The 19737-nt window shown below is 38.5% G+C and overlaps 1 protein-coding gene and 1 non-coding gene across 2 annotated transcripts in view; one reads left to right on the top strand and one right to left on the bottom strand.

The window, feature by feature from the left end:
• Nucleotides 1-1719: 1719 nt before the first annotated feature.
• Trnat-agu (transfer RNA threonine (anticodon AGU)) lies at nt 1720-1791 on the top strand. The gene has a single exon. It is a non-coding gene; the product is annotated as a tRNA-Thr (tRNA).
• A 1727-nt stretch (nt 1792-3518) lies between these two features.
• Nucleotides 3519-19737, bottom strand: part of LOC123531401 (polypeptide N-acetylgalactosaminyltransferase 5-like) — a 97209-nt gene continuing 80990 nt past the window's right edge. The window contains exons 5-6 of the mRNA XM_053517503.1: nt 16022-16238; nt 3519-3739 (exon numbers count right to left, since the gene is read on the bottom strand). Of these exons, the coding sequence (XP_053373478.1) occupies nt 3592-3739; nt 16022-16238 (365 nt within the window). The 3' untranslated portion in view covers nt 3519-3591. The remainder of the gene's footprint in view (nt 3740-16021; nt 16239-19737) is intronic.

The following is a 19737-nucleotide window of genomic DNA, read 5'->3' as shown; positions in this document are numbered from 1 at the left end:
CATTCAGCAACTGCACAAGGAATTTATTTGGTCACTTAGCATTTGAGGTTTGACAAACTGATCTCAAATCAATAATTATGGGGTCATTACCAGTCATAAGTGAACTCCGTATCAAAAGTGATCTTAGACTAAAGCATTCTCTAGTTATTTTTCTGGGTCAATGTGACCTTGACCTTTGACCTACTGACCTCAAAATCAATGGGGGTCATCTGCTGGTCATGATAAAAATCTCTTATCAAGTTTCGTGATCCTAGGCCGAAGTGTTCTCAAGTTATTGTCCAGAAACTATTTAACTGTTCCGGGTCACTGTGACTTTGACCTTTGACCTACTGGTTTCAAAATCAACAGGGGTCATCTGCTGGTCATGATCAATCTCCCTATCAAATCAAGTTATCGTCCGGAAACCTTTTAACTGTTCTGGGTCATTGTGACCTTGAGCTTTTACCTACTGATCTCAAAATCAGTAGGGGTCATCTGCTGGTCATAAACAATCTCCCTATCAACTTTCATAATCATAGGCCCAAGCATTCTTGAGTTATCATCTGGAAACCGATTTGTCTACATGGAAGTTTCAAACCTTTATCTCAAAAGGTTTTGTCAAAATGTGGACTGGTATGAAAAACTTAACCAAGGGTGATGCCGACGCCGACAGCAATGCCGTGGTGAGTAGGACAGCTCTACTTATTCTTCAAATAGTCAGGCTAAAAATTTGAGAAAGGTCCTTAAAAGGATGTAAGAGATCAAGTTTTGTGCAGATCCATCAAATGGTTCATGAGAAGAAGCAATTAAACTTTTTTTTCAGCTATTGTAAGGGTCTACCAAAACCATTGGATCAATGTGATCAATGTGATTGTAGGGACCAAGAAAAACTATGAACAAGTAAGACAGAGGTCCAGTCAAGGATGCTACAGACCAAGTTGAGTGAAAACATATCAAGTGATTCATAAAATATGTTATTTAAAGTTTTTTTCTTTAATTATTACTCTGGTTCATGAGAAGAAGTCGTACAATATCAAGTAGTAGCCTCTAAGAGAGGCCAAGAGAAACCATTTTAACAAGAGCCCATAGAACACGAAATGCCCCCCTTGATGCATTCAGTAATTGCACAAGGAACAGAAATTATTCGGTCACTGCACACAAAAGGTCTACTACTCTGGGTCAATGTGACCTTAACTTTGGACCTATTGACCTCAAAATCAATAGGAGTCATCTAAGGTCATGATCAACATCTCAATTAAGTTTCGTGGTCCTAGGCCAAAGCGTTCTCAAGTTATCATCCGGAAATGTTCCAGGTCAATGTGACCTTAACCTTTAACCTACTGACTTCAAAATCAATAGGCGTCATCTGCTGGTCATGATCATCCTCCCTATCAACTTTCATGATCTTAGGACCAAGCCTTCTTGAGTTATCATCCGGAAACCGTTTAACTGTTCCGGATCATTGTGACATTGACCTTTGACCTACTCGCCTCAAATTGAATAGGGGTCATCTGCTGGGCATGATTAACCTCCCTGTCAACTTTCATGATCCTAGGCCCAAGTTTCTTGAGTTATCATCCAGAAACTCATGATGACCCTATATTGCTCACCTGTTAAACTTGGTCTTGGAATCATCATTCTGACCGAGTTTTATGAAGATATGGTCATAAATGTGGCCTCTACAGTGTTAATGTCATGGTATAGAACGTGAATATTAAAACGGGGAGGAAGTGTGTAGGCGGCCGGATAGCTCAGTTGGTAGAGCATCGGAACAGTATTCCGAGGCCCCGGGTTCGAGTCCCGGTCTGGCTGACCATTTTTCTCACCCTGTGACATTTGGTGCCCAACATGGGACCGTGACTGAATATACTCCGAGATCATGTTTACCTTGTTCTCTATCCCATTAGAAATTCGAGGACGAATTTCATACAGCGGGGGAGTAGGTACAAAACGTGAATATTAAAACGTGGAGAAAGTGTGTAGGCGCCCAGATAGCTCAGTCGGTAGAGCATCAGAATGGTATTCCAAGACCCCGGGTTCGAGTCCCGGTCTGGATGCACATTTTTCTCACCCTGTGACATTAACAAGCTTTTCCTTTGATTTGAGTGGGGACCTACTATTGACCCACATGATCCAGTTTCAAACTTGGCCTAGGAATCATCAAGATAAACATTCGAACCAAGTTTCATGAAGATAGGGTCATAAATGTGGCCTCTGGAGTGTTAACAAGCTTTTTCTTCGATTTGAGCGGATGACCTAGTTTTTGACCCACATGACCTAGTTTTGAACTTGGCCTAGGAATCATCAAGATAAACATTCTAACCAAGTTTTATGAAGATACTGTGCTCGCAAGGTAAAAATTAACAATTTTTTTTTTCAGGGGTCAATCCGAAATCTATGATTTGACCTCACGGAATCCAAGATCTATTGTTGTTAAAGATATTTTGCAAGTTTGTATCAAATCAAACCATAAATGAAGTCTCTATATGGCTGCAAAAGCCAAAATAGCAAACTTTGGCCTTTTAAGGGGCCATAACTCTGGAACCCATGATGGGATCTGGCCAGTTTTCGAAAAGAACCAAGATATTATGCCAATACAAGTTGTGTGCAAGTTTGATTAAAATCAATTGCAAAATGTGGTCTCTATCATGTTCACAAGAAATTTTGGACGGACGGACGATGGACGAAGGGAGATCACAACTCAACTTGTCACTACGTAGCAGGTGAGCTAAAGAAGTTATTTAAAGTTTTTTCTTTGTCAGCTCTGCCTTTTGTTTTATTTTTGGGTTTAGTGCAGTTTTTCAACAGTTTTTCATTTATGTAATGATGGAAAGCTGACCTAACCAGTTTTCCTGGATTCTACATCAGTGCATACCTGATCTCCACAAGTGATGCCAACTTCTCCACATGAATTAGGAGGTGGAGGACGAAATAACTTCTGACACAGATCAAATTGTCATGAAGAACATACAAGTTTAGTAAAAAATCTATTTAGTGGTTCAAGAGATGTTGTTCAAAGGTGTTTTCTATTTTTAGCTCTAGCAGCACCAGGGGTCAAGAGGAACCATGTGAACAATATTGAGAGAGGACTACTACAGGCTGTTAGACTATTTATTTTATTTTGTTGGGTTTAATGTCACACCGACACAATTATAGGTCATATGGCGACTTTCCAGCTTTGATGGTGGAGGAAGACCCCAGGTGCCCCTCTGTGCATTATTTCATCACAAGCGGGCACCTGGGTAGAACCACCGACCTTCAATAAGCCAGCTGGATGGCTTCCTCACATAATGAATTCAACGCCCCTAGTGAGGCTCGAACCCAAATCGATGAGGGACAAGTGATTTGAAGTCAGCGACCTTAACCACTTGGTCATGGAGGCTAGATTAGTGGCAGTCTATCAAGTGGTTCATGACTATATATTAAAGGCTATATTTCTATCAAGTAGAACCATTTAAAAATACTTGACAGAAGTCCTTGTAAGCTTACAAGTTTTCTGACAAGCAGTTTCAGAGGTAATGTTTGAGTAAAACTGTGGACAATAGGCATTAAACCACCAATAAAGTTCTGGCAAACTAAAAGAACAAGTGTTCCACATCACCTTAAAAGAGGTTATATTGTATAAAAACAATTAAAGCTTACTCTGAAAGACAGTTCTAAATTTTCGCCTCCCCAAATATCCATACCAGGATCATATGCACCAAGCTCCTCAAAATACTCTCTTGAAATGGAGAACAATCCTCCAGCCATAGTTGGACTCCTGAAAAAAACAAGAGCTGTCTCCATAGGATGACACATGCCCCCGATGGCACTTTGAACGAATAGTTATGGCCGATGTTAGAGTTTAGGACCTTTGACCTACGGAGCTGGGTCTTGCGCGTGACACGTCGTCTTACTGTGTCACACATTCATGCGTAGTTATTTTAAAATCTATGCATGAATGAAAAAGATATGGACCGGACACGCCCATCAATGCACTATCATGAAAAATGACCTTTAACGTCTAAGTGTGACCTTGACCTTTGAGCTACAGACCTGGGTTTTGCGCACGACACGTCGTCTTACTGTGGTACACATTCATGCCAAGTTATTTGAAAATCCATCCAAGGATGACAAGATATGGACCGGACATGCCCATCAATGCACTATCCTTTAATGTCTAAGTGTGACCTTGACCTTTGAGCTACGGATCTGGGTCTTGTGCGCGACACGTCATCTTACTGTGGTACACATTCATGCCAGGTTATTTGAAAATCCATCCATCGATGACAAAGATATCGACCGGACACGCCCATCAATGCACTATCCTTTAAAGTCTAAGTGTGACCTTGACCTTTGAGCTACGGAACTGGGTCTTGCGCGCGACACGTTGTCTTACTGTGGTACACATTCATGCCAAGTTATTTGAAAATCTATCCATCGATGACAAAGATATGGACCGGACACGCCCATCAATGCACTATCCTTTAATGTGTAAGTGTGACCTTGACCTTTGAGCTACGGACCTGGGTCTTGCACGCGACACGTCGTCTTACTGTGGTACACATTCATGCCAAGTTATTTGAAAATCCATCCATCGATGACAAAGATATGGACCCGACACGAAAATTGCGGACAGACCGACAGACTGACAGACCAACCGACGGTTCAAAAACTATATGCCTCCCTTCGGGGGCATAAAAAACAGTGCAACATTTCTTTCAATACAAGAGTGATAAAAAGGAATAAATTAAAGTTCTCCACTAGCAATCATAGTAATGTTTTATTACTTATTAAATGTTGACAAATAAATCAAACACAAAAGGGAAATAATTACAAAATTATTATGATACAGTTTTAGAGTTTATTCATTTCTTTTCATTGGCATCTCTTAATTCATTCATACCCTTCAGCAAATTCAAAGTAAATGTCTGCTTAATTTTCAGGAAAATTCTGATTTGTGTTGGTTTTAAAGTCAAACTGGTACAAACTCTATGTATATAGTATTATAGTAACAAAAAACGATGTCCCATAACTCTGCAGAATATTTTTTCTGAAAGAACCTAATATGCATCATGCACAGCTGCTGTTGTTACTGATCACTTGTATGAAGTTTCATTAAATTGTGTCAAGGGGATGAGGAGAGTTGGTGGGGGGGGGGGGGTACAATAAGAAAGGGTCATAAATCTTGTACTCCTTAGGCAATCTGACTGAAACGTGTATGGCTGCATTTCCCTATTGTCTTAGATATGACCCTGGATGGACAGAAAATGAAATAAAAGCATTTATATAATTACAAAGGGCCATAAAACTTGTACTCCTCAGGCAATCTGACTGAAAAGTGCAGGGTTGCATTTCTCTTTTAAAAGTTAACATTTCTGCTATATTTTATTGAAAATGGCATAACAACAATACATATGCAATACATATGTAAGTAAAAAGGACCATATAAAACAGGGTTTTCTTCAAGAAATCGGACTGAAACCTGTAGGATAGCAGTTAATATTTCTACCATGTTTTATTTAAATACTTCAAACAATGTCTTAGTTATAGCTTTGGATGGATGTACAGATGGACAAACAGTTGGAAATAAAATGCCAGAAATATTGGCAGGAGATAGCAAGGTTTTCCTATGATTTGAATTTGTTTTTAATCTTAGACAGCCTAATTTTCACCTAGCTAAACCTTCTGACTAATTGTTATAATCAGGCAGAAAAAGTGGCTTATAGAGCGTTGACAAAGTTTTTCAACTGTTTGACCTGTGTGTACAGTCTAACCTGTCTTAAGCAGCCAGCCAGGGGAAACAGACAATTTGGCCGCTGAAGCCAGGTGACTGCTGATCGGAGGTGCAGCCAGTATATGTATTTTTCAGATTTCCGACGAGTTTAGTCTTTAGGCCCATTTCTTTTTCAGTTTCTATTTTTATTTTACCAAGATACCTTGACGTGCATTTGCCTTCGCAATACGAATTGTCTTCTAAGCAATCTAAAACTCCAGCGTGATTTTTTGACAACAAAAATTGTTACAGACAATTTTCCAACTTCAAAACATGTTTGTTTACAATTTTCGCCATTTTGGTAAGGGAAGCTACTCTCCGCGCTTACTGTCTACGCTAAAATCTAAGATCGCCGTTATGTTCCGTAAAAGATCAAGTGGTTTATATTTCTTTCAAACACAATAAATTTTGTATAAATTTAATAGTGTTTTGATGAAAGAAATATAAAGAATCACATTATTATGCTTCAAATTAGATATCGAGTATTATCTTTAACCAAGATCCAACCATGAACAACACAACTGACACGAGGTGACACGCTAATTGCCGATAATTACTGGCCATTTGATCGGAACAAAATGGGGATCACACCTTTGGTTATCAGTTTTAATTGATAAGCTCATGTCATTTTGGCGTCCGTGTGGTGAAGTCGCGCGAGACTTAGCAACCATGTGTTTCTCAAAAATCGGGTATCGTCACGCGATCATCGCCTTAAAATAATTTGTTTTGGAAGAAACATGGCCGCTGAAAGGGGTCAAATACGGCGGTCGGGAGGCAATTTTGGTGGCCGCTGGCTGCGGACGGGAGGTGGCTGCTGAATAAAGTGATAAAATAGAGGAAAATCTGTCGGGGGCGTCATAAAATGACCACTAAACGGTGACTGCTGATCGGAGGTGACCATTAGTACAGGTTAGACTGTATTTCAACAATTTTCCAGTCATATGACTTGAAGCAGAGTGCACAATGCCCAACTTTATTGTGCTGGCTCAAAGTGATACCATGTCATAGACATGTGACATGATACCCTACCCAGTCATATGATACTGACACCGGGCTGACCAGTCCTAGTATTGTCCTCATTATGCTGAGCCCCACACAAAGAGGCTACTAAATTTAGCACCATTTTTCATGTCTTTGGTATGATGTGGCCAAGGAGCAAACCCAGAACCTCCTGCACTTGAAGCCGGCACTCTATCACTAGGCTACCATGGCTGTATATTATCTGACCAAGTTTTTAACCCCAGACAAACCTGTTTCAAACTAGTTTGAAATTTTATATAGGGAGACATTCTGACCATGTTTCACTGTGCCAAAATTGTGACATCAGAAGTGTTATCTTGTTGTCTACACTACACAATATATAAAACATGACATATGACAAAGGGTGATCCTTGAGCACTTTTTCTCAGATGAGCTTAAAAAAACACATGAAATCAGTAAGAATTTATTTTTGCGAAAATTCCATTTTCAACATTTTTTTTTGTCTTGAAACCAGACTGCATCTTCCCGTTGGAACTTTTGCAAAATCAAACATAACTTAAATCATAAGACTGGTCAGTCTCAGAATACACCCTAGCCATTAGTCAACTTCTGTGCTCTAAATTAACTTATCAGATACTATAGTATAAGACTTACAAGACTTGTCTCTATACTAGAAACTAACTTTAGAATCTGATTCTGTTTCCCAGCTTAAAATTTTCAGTTTAGCAACTGCCAACTTAGGCTTCAAAATCCCCTGACTGTTTCAGACAGAAATGAAAATCTCATTCATCTAGGCGACAGCTCACACAATAAATAATTTAACGTTAGCCATCTTAACTAATAGTGAAGATGTCTCCAGAGAATTCGGGAAAATCATTACGTCTGTTTCAATCGAGTTTGTTAATTCAAAATGTCAACTGCAGTCTTGTTGTCAATTATAGAAAAAATAAAAAAAACTCTCTTGAAATATCTGCATTTTGTTAAGTTTCATTTGTTTTACATCAATAACAGTAAATTTAAAAGGTTGTCCCAATGCTTCAACATGAAGGATATACCCTTGTAAACATAGAGAACTAGATTGTGTCTGTAGGACACAGGGTGTGCCCCCCCACTGGTACATTTGTCACAAATAAGGGGCAATAATTCAAATATTTGCAGTCTTAATTGGGTATAGCCTCAACAAACATTTTATGAAAAGGATTCATTGTTCTAGGCCCTATACTTTTTGAGCTATGAGCATCACAAACAAAAAATCCACTATTTGGGCTATTTCAAGGGCCATAACTCTGTAATAAGTGCTAAGGTTCTCAAGAAGAATGCCAAGTGTGCAAGGTCACATCACAATAAAGACTCAAGCAAGGTTTCATGAATTTACATCAAATACTTTTTGAGCTAGGCACATAATTAGGTGAAAATGTGCATTTTTTACTATTTCAGGGGCATAACTTTAAAAATAGGGGGTGGAGCCAGCCAAAAAATAAGAAGTGTGCAAGTTCATATCATGATAAAGACTTATGCAAGGTTTAATCAAATTATATCAAGTGATTACAATAACTCATCATTTTTAAAAAAAAGAGGGCCATGAAGGCCCTGTATCGCTCACCTGACCTATTGACCTAAAGATCATCAAGTTTAACATTCTGACCAAGTTTCATTAAGATATGGTCATAAATAAGTGTTAACTAGCTTTTCCTTTGATTTGACCCCGTGACCTAGTTTTTGACCCAACATGACCCAGATTCGAACTTGACCTAAAGATCATCAAGTTTAACATTCTGACTAAGTTTCATGAAGATACAGTCATAAATGTGGCCTCTAGAGAGTTAACAAGCTTTTCCTTTGATTTGACCCCGTGACCTAGTTTTTGACCCAACATGATCCAGATTCGAACTTGACCTAAAGATCATCAAGTTTAACATTCTGACTAAGTTTCATGAAGATACAGTCATAAATGTGGCCTCTAGAGTGTTAACAAGCTTTTCCTTTGATTTGACCTAGTGACCTAGTTTTTGACCCAACGTGACCCAGATTCGAACTTGACCTAAAGATCATCAAGTTTAACATTCTGACTAAGTTTCATGAAGATACAGTCATAAATGTGGCCTCTAGAGAGTTAACAAGCTTTTCCTTTGATTTGACCCCGTGACCTAGTTTTTGACCCAACATGACCCAGATTCGAATCTGACCTAAAGATCATCAAGTTTAACATTCTGACTAAGAGTCATAAGATACAGTCATAAATGTGGCCTCTAGTCTGTTAACAAGCTTTTCCTTTGATTTGACCTAGTGACCTAGTTTTTGACCCCAGCTGACCCAGATTTAAACTTGACCTAAAGATCACCATAATAAACATTCTGACCAAGTTTCATTAAGATACGGTCATAAATGTGGCCTCTACAGTGTTAATAAGCTTTTCCTTTGATTTGACCGGGTGACCTAGTTTTTGATCCTACATGACCCAGATTCGAACTTGACTTTAGGATCATCAATATTAACATTCTGACCAAGTTTCATGAAGATATAGTCATAAATGCTGCCTCTACAGTGTTTAAACACTTTTCCTTTGATTTGACCTGTTGACCTAGTTTTTGACCCCAGATGACCCAATATCAAACTCGTCCAAGACTTTATTAAGGGATAACACTCTGACCAACTTTCATTAAGATTGGGCCAAAATTGTGACCTCTAAAGTGTTAACAAGCTTTTCCTTTGATTTGACCTGGTGACCTAGATTTTGACCCCAGATGACCCAATATCAAACTCATCCAAGATTTTATTGCGGGTAACATTCTGACCAAGTTTCATTAAGATTGGGCCAAAATTGTGACCTCTAGAGTGTTAACAAGCTTTTCCTTTGATTTGACCTGGTGACCTAGTTTTTGACCCAAGATGACCCAATATCGAACTCATCCAAGATTTTATCGAGGGTAACATTCTGACTAAGTTTCATTAAGATTGGGCCAAAAATGTGACCTCTAGAGTGTTAATAGTCAAATTGTTGACGACGGATGGACGCCAGACGACGACGGACACCGGACACAGGGTGATCACTAAAGCTCACCTTTGAGCACTTTGTGCTCAGGTGAGCTAAAAAAATCAGATTAGCTAAAAAGGGGGTGGAGTCAGCCAAAAAATTAGATGTGTGCAAGTAATGACGTGGTCACACTACACGTAGTTAATCGTAGTAAGGAATGATCGTAGTTGATCGTAGTTTATCGTACTAAGCGTAGTTACACGTAGATAATTGTAGTCAAACGTAGTAATGATCGTAGTTCGAACTTATGATTTGTCCGTAGTAAGCAAATAATTTTTCGACATGTTCAAAATCTGACTACGATTAACTACGATGTTTTGACCCTACTGTGACCATAGTTTGAACGTAGTTGATCTTAGTTAAACGTACTTGATCGTACTTAACAGTAGTGTGTATCGTTTTTGATCGTAGTACAAGAAAATTACATCGACAGTACGGTTCAACTACGATCAACTAGGGCTCCATTAAGGCTAAACTAAACTAGGGCTCCACTACGGCTAAACGCTTTTCCGTAGCTCAACGTAGTTGATGGTAATTTGTCGTAGTTGTTCGTACTTCGATCATAGTATATACGTAGTGTAACGTAGTAACTCGTGGTTAGACGTAGTGATACCCTAATTTACCCTACCCGATTTACTCGTAGTGGAACGTAGTTGTTCGTACTTACACATACTTCAACGTACGACAAACTACGTTTAAAATGAACTACGACCAACTACGTGCGTGGACGTAAATGTGACCATTGCTTTAATATCATGATAAAGACTTATGCAAGTTTTCAACCATTTATATTAAATACTTTTTGAGCTAGGTGCGTGCTTTTTGACTATTTCAGGGCCTGTAACTCTAAAAATAGGGGGTGGACCCAAATGAAAACAAGAGCTGTCTCCAAAGGATGACACATGCCCCCAATGGCACTTTGAATGAATAGTTATGGCCAATGTTAGAGTTTAGGACCTTTGACCTACGGAGCTGGGTCTTGCGCACGACACGTCATCTTACTGTGTCACACATTCATGCATAGTTATTTTAAAATCCATGCATGAATGACAAAGATATGGACTGGACATGCCCATCAATGCACTATCATGAAAAATGACCTTTAACATCTAAGTGTGACCTTGACCTTTGAGCTACAGACTTGGGTCTTGTGCGCGACACGTCATCTTACTGTGGTACACATTCATGTTAAGTTATTTGAAAATCCATCCAATCTGAAAATCCATCCATCGGTGACAAAGGTATGGACCGGACACGCCCATCAATGCACTATCCTTTAACGTCTAAGTGTGACCTTGACCTTTGAGCTACGAACCTGGGTCTTGTGCACGACACGTCGTCTTACTGTGGTACACATTCATGCCAAGTTATTTTAAAATCCATCCATTGATGACAAAGATATTGACCGGACACGCCCATCAATGCACTATCCTTTAACGTCTAAGTGTGACCTTGACCTTTGAGCTACGGACCTGCGTCTTGCGCGCGACACGTCGTCTTACTGTGGTACACATTTATGCCAAGTTATTTGAAAATCCATCCATCGATGACAAGATATGGACTGGACACGCCCATCAATGCACTATCCTTTAATGTCTAAGTGTGACCTTGACCTTTGAACTACGGACCTGGGTCTTGCGCGCGACACGTCGTCTTACTGTGATACACATTCATGCCAAGTTATTTGAAAATCCATCCATCGATGACAAAGATATGGACCGGACACGCCCATCAATGCACTATCCTTTAATGTCTAAGTGTGACCTTGACCTTTGAGCTACGGACCTGGGTCTTGCGCGCAACATGTTGTCTTACTGTGATACACATTTATGCCAAGTTATTTGAAAATCCATCCATCGATGACAAAGATATGGACCGGACAGGCCCATCAATGCACTATCCTTTAATGTCTAAGTGTGCCCTTGACCTTTGAGCTACATACCTGGATCTTGCGCGCGACATGTCGTCTTACTGTGGTACACATTCACCCCAAGTTATTTGAAAATCCATCGATCGATGACAAAGATATGGACCGGACACGAAAATTGCGGACAGACCGACGGTTCAAAAACTATATGCCTCCCTTCGGGGGCATAAATAGGAAGTGCACAAGTTCATATCATGATTAAGACTCATGCAAGGTTTCATGAATCTATATCAAATACTTTTTGAGTTAGGCGTGTCACAAGGTGAAAATGTGCATTTTTGACTATTTCAGGGGCCATAACTCTGAAAATAGAGGATGGAGCCAAACAAAAAATAGGAGGTGCGCAAGTTCATATCATGATTAAGACTCATGCAAGGTTTCATGAATCTATATCAAATACTTTTTGAGTTAGGCGTGTCACAAGGTGAAAATGTGCAATTTTGACTATTTCAGGGGCCATAACTCTGAAAATAGGGGATGGAGCCAAACGAAAAATAGCAAGTTCAAGTTATTATCATGATAAAGATTCCTGCAAAGTTTAATCAGTTTATATGAAATACTTTTGAGCTAGGCTCGTCACAAGGTGAAAATGTGCAATTTTGACTTTATCAGGGGCCATAACTCTGAAAAAAGAGGATGGAGCCAAATGAAAAGTAGGAAGTGCGCAAGTTCATATCATGATTAAGACTCATGCAAGGTTTCATGAATCTATATCAAATTCTTCTTGAGTTAGGCATGTCACAGGGTAAAAACGTGCATTTTTTACTATTTCATGGGCCATAACTCTGAAAATAGGGGATGGAGCCAGACGAAAAATAGGAGGTGTGCAAGTTCATATCATGATAATGACTCATGCAAGGTTTCATCAATTTATATCAAATTACTTTTCGAGCTAGGCGTGTCACGAACTTCAGACGGATGGATGGACGGACAGATGCATGGACAAGACCAAATCTATATGCCCCCACCACTCATTGTGGGGATGGGGGGTAGGGGGGGGGGGGGTGCACAAAAATCCAGACATACCTGACTGACAAACAAGAGCTGTCCGTAAGACAGCCAAGCTCGACTATTCGAAATATTGTCCCAGAGGCAGGAAAATATTACCTAAAAAGGTTAAATATCAAAAGAGTTTTAAGTTCAAAAGGGGGAATAATTTGACCAAAATGCATATCAGTTATGGGACTTGCTGCTATTAACTAGTTTTATAACCCCTAAGGCACATGTGAAGTTTCAATTCAATATCTGCATTAGTTTTGGAGACAGAAACTCGCATGTAAAACTTTAATCAGAATTTTCAAAGTCCAAAAGGGGGCATAATTTGCCCAAAATACATGCCAGAGTTATGGAACTTGATCCAGTGAGGTTAGTAATTGATCTTGAAAAAGAAACAAGAGCTGTCCTTAAGACAGCCAAGCTCGACTATTCGAAATATTGTCACAGAAGCAGGAAATTATTACCCAAAATGTTAAATATCAAAAGAGTTTTAAGTTCGAAACAGGACATAATTTGACTTGCATGTAAAACTTTAACCAGAATTTTCTAAGTCCAAAAGGGGGCATTATTTGCTCAAAATACATGTTAAGAGTTATGGAACTTGACCCAGTGAGGTTGGTAACTGACCTAGAAAAAGAATAAATAAGTTTCAAAGCTATATGCCTTTTGGTAATAGCTGTATGTACTTGCACGCAAAACTTTAACCAGGATTTTCTAAGTCCAAAAGGGGGCATAATTTGCCCAAAATACATGTCAGAGTTATGGGACTTGATTCTATCAACTAGTTTTATAACCCCGAAGACACATGTGAAGTTTCAATTTAATATCTGCATTAGTTTTGGAGATAGTAACTTGCATGTAAAACTTTAACCAGGATTTTCTAAGTCCAAAAGGGGGCATAATTTGCTCAAAATACATGTCAGAGTTATGGGACTTGGCCCAGGGAGGTAGGTAATTGATCTAGAAAAAGGAAAAATAAGTTTCAAATCAATATGCCTTTTAGTAATAGCTGTATGTACTTGCACGCAAAACTTCAACCAGAATTTTCTAAGTCCAAAAGGGGGCATAATTTGGCCAAAATACATGTCAGAGTTATGGGACTTGACCCAGTGAGGAAGATAATTGATCTAGAAAAAGAAAAAATAAGTTTCAAATCTATATGCCTTTTAGTAATAGATGTATGTACTTGCACGCAAAACTTTAACCAAAATTTTCTAAGTACAAAAGGGGGCATAATTTGGCCAAAATGAAGGTCAGAGTTATGAGACTTGGTGCTATCAACTAGTTTTATAACCCCGAAGACACATGTGAAGTTTCAATTCAATATCTGCATTAGTTTTGGAGATAGTAACTTGCATGTAAAACTTTAACCAGAATTTTCTAAGTCCAAAAGGGGCATAATATGCTCAAAATACATGTTAAGAGTTATGGAACTTGACCCAGTGAGGTTGGTAACTGACCTAGAAAAAGAATAAATAAGTTTCAAAGCTATATGCCTTTTGGTAATAGCTGTATGTACTTGCACACAAAACTTTAACCAGGATTTTCTAAGTCCAAAAGGGGGCATAATTTGCCCAAAATACATGTCAAAGTTATGGGACTTGATTCTATCAACTAGTTTTATAACCCCGAAGACACATGTGAAGTTTCAATTTAATATCTGCATTAGTTTTGGAGATAGTAACTTGCATGTAAAACTTTAACCAGGATTTTCTAAGTCCAAAAGGGGGCATAATTTGCTCAAAATAAATGTCAGAGTTATGGGACTTGGCCCAGGGAGGTAGGTAATTGATCTAGAAAAAGGAAAAATAAGTTTCAAATCAATATGCCTTTTAGTAATAGCTGTATGTACTTGCACGCAAAACTTCAACCAGAATTTTCTAAGTCCAAAAGGGGGCATAATTTGGCCAAAATACATGTCAGAGTTATGGGACTTGACCAAGTGAGGTAGGTAATTGATCTAGAAAAAGAAAAAATAAGTTTCAAATCTATATGCCTTTTAGTAATAGCTGTATGTACTTGCACGCAAAACTTTAACCAAAATTTTCTGAGTACAAAAGGGGGCATAATTTGGCCAAAATGAAGGTCAGAGTTATGGGACTTGGTGCTATCAACTAGTTTTATAACCCCGAAGACACATGTGAAGTTTCAATTCAATATCTGCATTAGTTTTGGAGATAGTAACTTGCATGTAAAACTTTAACCAGAATTTTCTAAGTCCAAAAGGGGCATAATTTGCTCAAAATACATGTTAGGGTTATGGAACTTGACCCAGTGAGGTTGGTAATTGACCTAGAAAAAGAATAAAAAAGTTTCAAAGCTATATGCCTTTAAATGATAGCTGTATGTACTTGCATGCAAAAACTTAACCAAGGTGTGACGCCGACGCCGACGCTGACGCCAGGGTGAGTAGAATAGCTAGACTATTCTTCGAATAGTCGAGCTAAAAATAAGTTTCAAATCTATATGCCCTTTAGTAATAGCTGTATGTACTTGCACGCAAAACTTTAACCAGAATTTTCTAAGTCCAAAAGGGGGCATAATTTGGCCAAAATGAAGGTCAGAGTTATGGGACTTGCTGCTATCAACTAGTTTTATAACCCCGAAGACACAGATGAAGTTTCAAATCAATATCTGCATTAGTTTTGGAGATAATAACTTGCATGTAAAACTTTAACCAAAATTTTCTAAGTCTAAAAGGGGGCATAATTTGCCCAAAAAACATGTCAGAGTTCTAGGGTTCAACGCAATAAGGGCGTATCTACATATAATAATCATATGTAGATACGCCCTTATTGCGTTGAACCCTCGAGTTATGGGTCTTGACCCATTGAGGTTGGTAATTGATCTAGAAAAAGAAAAAATAAGTTTCAAATCTATATGCTTTTTAGAAATAGCTGTATGTACTTGCACGCAAAACTTAAACCAGAATTTTCTAAGTCCAAAAGGGGGCATAATTTGGCCAAAATGAAAGTCAGAGTTATGGGACTTGCTGCTATCAACTAGTTTTATAACCCCGAAGACACATGTGAAGTTTCAAATCAATATCTGCATTAGTTTTGGAGATAGTAACTTGCATGTAAAACTTTAACCAAAATTTTCTAAGTCCAAAAGGGGGCATAATTTGCTCAAAAAACATGTCAGAGTTATGGGACTTGACCTAGAGAGGTTGGTAATTGACCTAGAAAAAGAAAAAATAAGTTTCAAAGCTATATGCCTTTAATTGGTGGCTGTATGTACTTGCATGCAAAAACTTAACCAAGGTGTGACGCCGACGCCGACGCCAACACCAGGGTAAGTAGAATAGCTAGACTATTCTTCGAATAGTCGAGCTAAAAACCATACATACCTGACTGGTAAATAATCCTTGTATTCTCTTCTGGCCCGTTCCTCCTCTGGTATAGCATGCCAGTTAAACTGAAGGTTCCAGTCAAAGCCCCCAATACTAGTTGATCTGGCATTACCATACTGATATTTGAATGAATCATCTTCTATAACATCAATAACTGGACATACGACATTACGTTTATCCTCAGCTATACGATCCAACAATGGTTCTATCCAACCTTTAACAAAGACAGACATTGTAAATAATAATTCAGTCTTTATATCATACCCTTCTGAATTATGCTCAGTTTCTGATGGGTCTCTTTTTTCTAAAACCATGTGATATTTTACGTCAGAATTTGCAGTATGACTTTTGTTCAATCAACTACATTGCTATTGTATAAATTAATTTTTAGTTGGCAACTTAAGGAAAATTTATTTCTCCTATTCCACGATTCTAATTCTCCTTTGCTCTACACACAATTTTTTCACTCTTACTCTTAAATCAAATTACAATCTTGCTACCATGCTCTGTTCTTCCAAACACATTTTCAAGCCCTTACAAAATACTGGCACTCTTTCAAACTTAATCACTTTTGCTACTTCACTCTATCCTTGTTCTTCTTAACATTTCTCTCTCTCCCTCAGTCATTAAAGAGAGCCCTGTATAACTCACTTGATCTAGTTCTTACCCCAAAATGACCAAGCATTTAATTCAACCTAGATTTCAATAAAGCAAACATTCTAAACATGTTTTATGTAAATTTGGGAGACCATTATTAAAGTTTTTCAATGATTAGACCTAGAGATCTAGTTTTTAACCTTGAGTGACCCTGTGGCAAATTTATCCTAGATTTTAAATTGACATTCTTGCAAAGTCTCATGAAAATCAATGTGAAAATGTGGCCTCTTGAAAGTTAAAAAGGTTCTATGATTTGACCTAGTGACCTAGTTTTTAATATTAGATAAACCAGTTACCGATTTGACCTAGATTTCAAAGAAGCAAAGTTTTATTCAATCAGACACAATATGTGGCCACTACAGAGTTAAGAGATGGCAGAAGACATAAAGACCTAGGTTTTGGCCTAATAAATCCTATTTTCAATAATGACCTAGATTTCACACACATTCTGAGGAAAATTTATAATAACCAAGTAGAAAATCAAACCTCTTGAGTGTTAACAAGGTTTTTCTATGATTTGACCAGTGACCTAGTTTAAGACTTCAGGTAACCCAGTTTTAAACTTGACCTAGATTTCACAGAGAACAACATCCTGATGACGATTCATGATGATGGCATCTAGACTATAACAAGAGGACCATGATGGTCCTGAATCGCTCACCTCTTCCCACATGACCCAGTTACGAGTATGACGTCGTTTTTCTATTATTTGACATAGTGACCTAGTTTTTGAGCTCATGTGACCCAGTTTTGAACTTGAAATAGATATTATCAAGATAAAAATTCTGACCAATTTTCATGAAGATCCGTTGAAAAATATGGTCTCTAGAGAGGTCAAAAGATTTTAATAATTTTAGACCTACTGACCTAGTTTTTGACCGCAGTTGACCCAAATTCAAATTTGACCTAGATATCATCAAGATGAAGATTCAGACCAACTTTCATACAGATCCCATGAAAAGTATGGCCTCTAGAGAGTCCACAAGTTTTTTTTATTATTTGACCTACTGACCTAGTTTTTTATGGCACGTGACCCAGTTTCAAACTTGACCTAGATATCATCAAGGTGAACATTCTGACCAATTTTTATGGAGATCCATTCACAAGTATGGTCTCTAGAGAGGTCACAAGGTTTTTCTATTTTTAGACCTAATGACCTAGTTTTTGACCGCACATGACCCTGTTTCGAACTTGACCTAGATATCATCAAGATGAACATTCAGACCAATTTTCATACAGATCCCATGAAAAATATGGCCTATAGAGAGGTCACAAGGTTTTTCTATTATTTGACCTACTGACCTAGTTTTTGACGGCACGTGACCCACTTTCAAACTTGACCTAGATATCATCAAGATGAACATTCAGACCAATTTTCATACAGATCCCATGAAAAATATGGCCTCTAGAGTGGTCACAAGGTTTTTCTATTTTTAGACCTAATGCCCTAGTTTTTGACCGCACATGACCCACTTTCAGATTTGACCTAGATATCATCAAGGTGAACATTCTGACCAATTTTCATGAAGATCTCATGAAATATATGGCCTCTAGAGAGGTCACAAGGTTTTTCTATTTTTAGACCTACTGACCTAGTTTTTGACCGCACATGACCCAGTTTCGAACTTGACCTAGATATCATCAAGATGAACATTCAGACCAACTTTCATACAGATCCCATGAAAAATATAGCCTCTAGAGAGGTCACAAGGTTTTTCTATTATTTGACCTACTGACCTAGTTTTTGACGGCACATGACCCAGTTTCGAACTTGACCTAGATATTATCAAGGTGAATGTTCTGACCAATTTTCATGAAGATCTTGTGAAATATACGGCCTCTAGAGAGGTCACAAGGTTTTTCTATTTTTAGACCTACTGACCTAGTTTTTGAAGGCACGTGACCCAGTTTCGAACTTGACCTAGATATCATCAAGGTGAACATTCTGACCAAGTTTCATGAAGATCTTGTGAAATATATGGCCTCTAGAGAGGTCACAAGGTTTTTCTATTTTTAGACCTACTGACCTAGTTTTTGATGGTACATGACCCAGTTTCGAACTTGACCTAGATATCATCAAGATGAACATTCTGACCAACTTTCATAAAGATCCCATGAAAAATGTGACCTCTAGAGTGGTCACAAGCAAAAGTTTACGGACGGACGGACGCACGGACGGACGGACGGACGACGGACGACGGACACTGCGCGATCACAAAAGCTCACCTTGTCACTTTGTGACAAGGTGAGCTAAAAATACTCTCTAATCTGACGTTGTGACCTATTTTAAGACCTTAGACAAGCCAGTTTTGAACTTGACTTAGATTTCATAGAGACAAATATCCTGACAATGTTTTATGAAGTTCTGGCAGAAAATGTGTCCTCTTAAGTATTAATAATGCTTTTCCAAGATTTGACCGAGTGACCTAGTTTTTGAACCTAGATGATCCAGTTTCGGCCTCATCACAGATATTACTAAGGGAACATGCTCTGTTTCATTATGTTTGGACAAAAATTGTGACCTCTAGAGTGTTAACAGCAAAATTGCTGACCGTGCACGAATTGGCAATTAAGGATGGCGAATAAATGGCACTCTCTGCTCAGTTAAGCTAGTAAGAGCTACGTCACTTGTCCCCTTCATCTTTTGAAGCCCTATAAGCTCTCTTCCCACTAGCAGTTCTTTCTCTTCTTCAAGCCCACCAACACTGTAAATTTCACATTTTTCTAATCTCAATTCTCTCTGCTATCTCTCCCTCTCTTTCAAATTTCCCTTTATTCCATGCTCAAAATTTCTCCCTCTCTTTCAAATATCCCTTCCTCTCATGCTCAATATCTCTTCCTCTCTTTCACATTTCTCCTCATCCCGTGGTCAATATTTCTCCATCTTTTTCATATTTCCCTTCCTCAGATGCTCACAATCTCTCTCTCTTTCAGAGTTCCCTTCATCCCATGCCCAATATCTCTCCCTCCCTTTCAAACTTCCCTTCTTCCCTCACTTACATATCCCTCCCTCTCTCTCATATTTCCCTTCCTCCCTCCCTCACATATCCCTCCCC

This window comes from Mercenaria mercenaria, chromosome 11, assembly GCF_021730395.1.
Source record: "Mercenaria mercenaria strain notata chromosome 11, MADL_Memer_1, whole genome shotgun sequence".
Taxonomy (NCBI): domain Eukaryota; kingdom Metazoa; phylum Mollusca; class Bivalvia; order Venerida; family Veneridae; genus Mercenaria; species Mercenaria mercenaria.
Note: the sequence above shows the minus strand (reverse complement) of the source record. Positions and strands in the feature narration are given on the sequence as shown.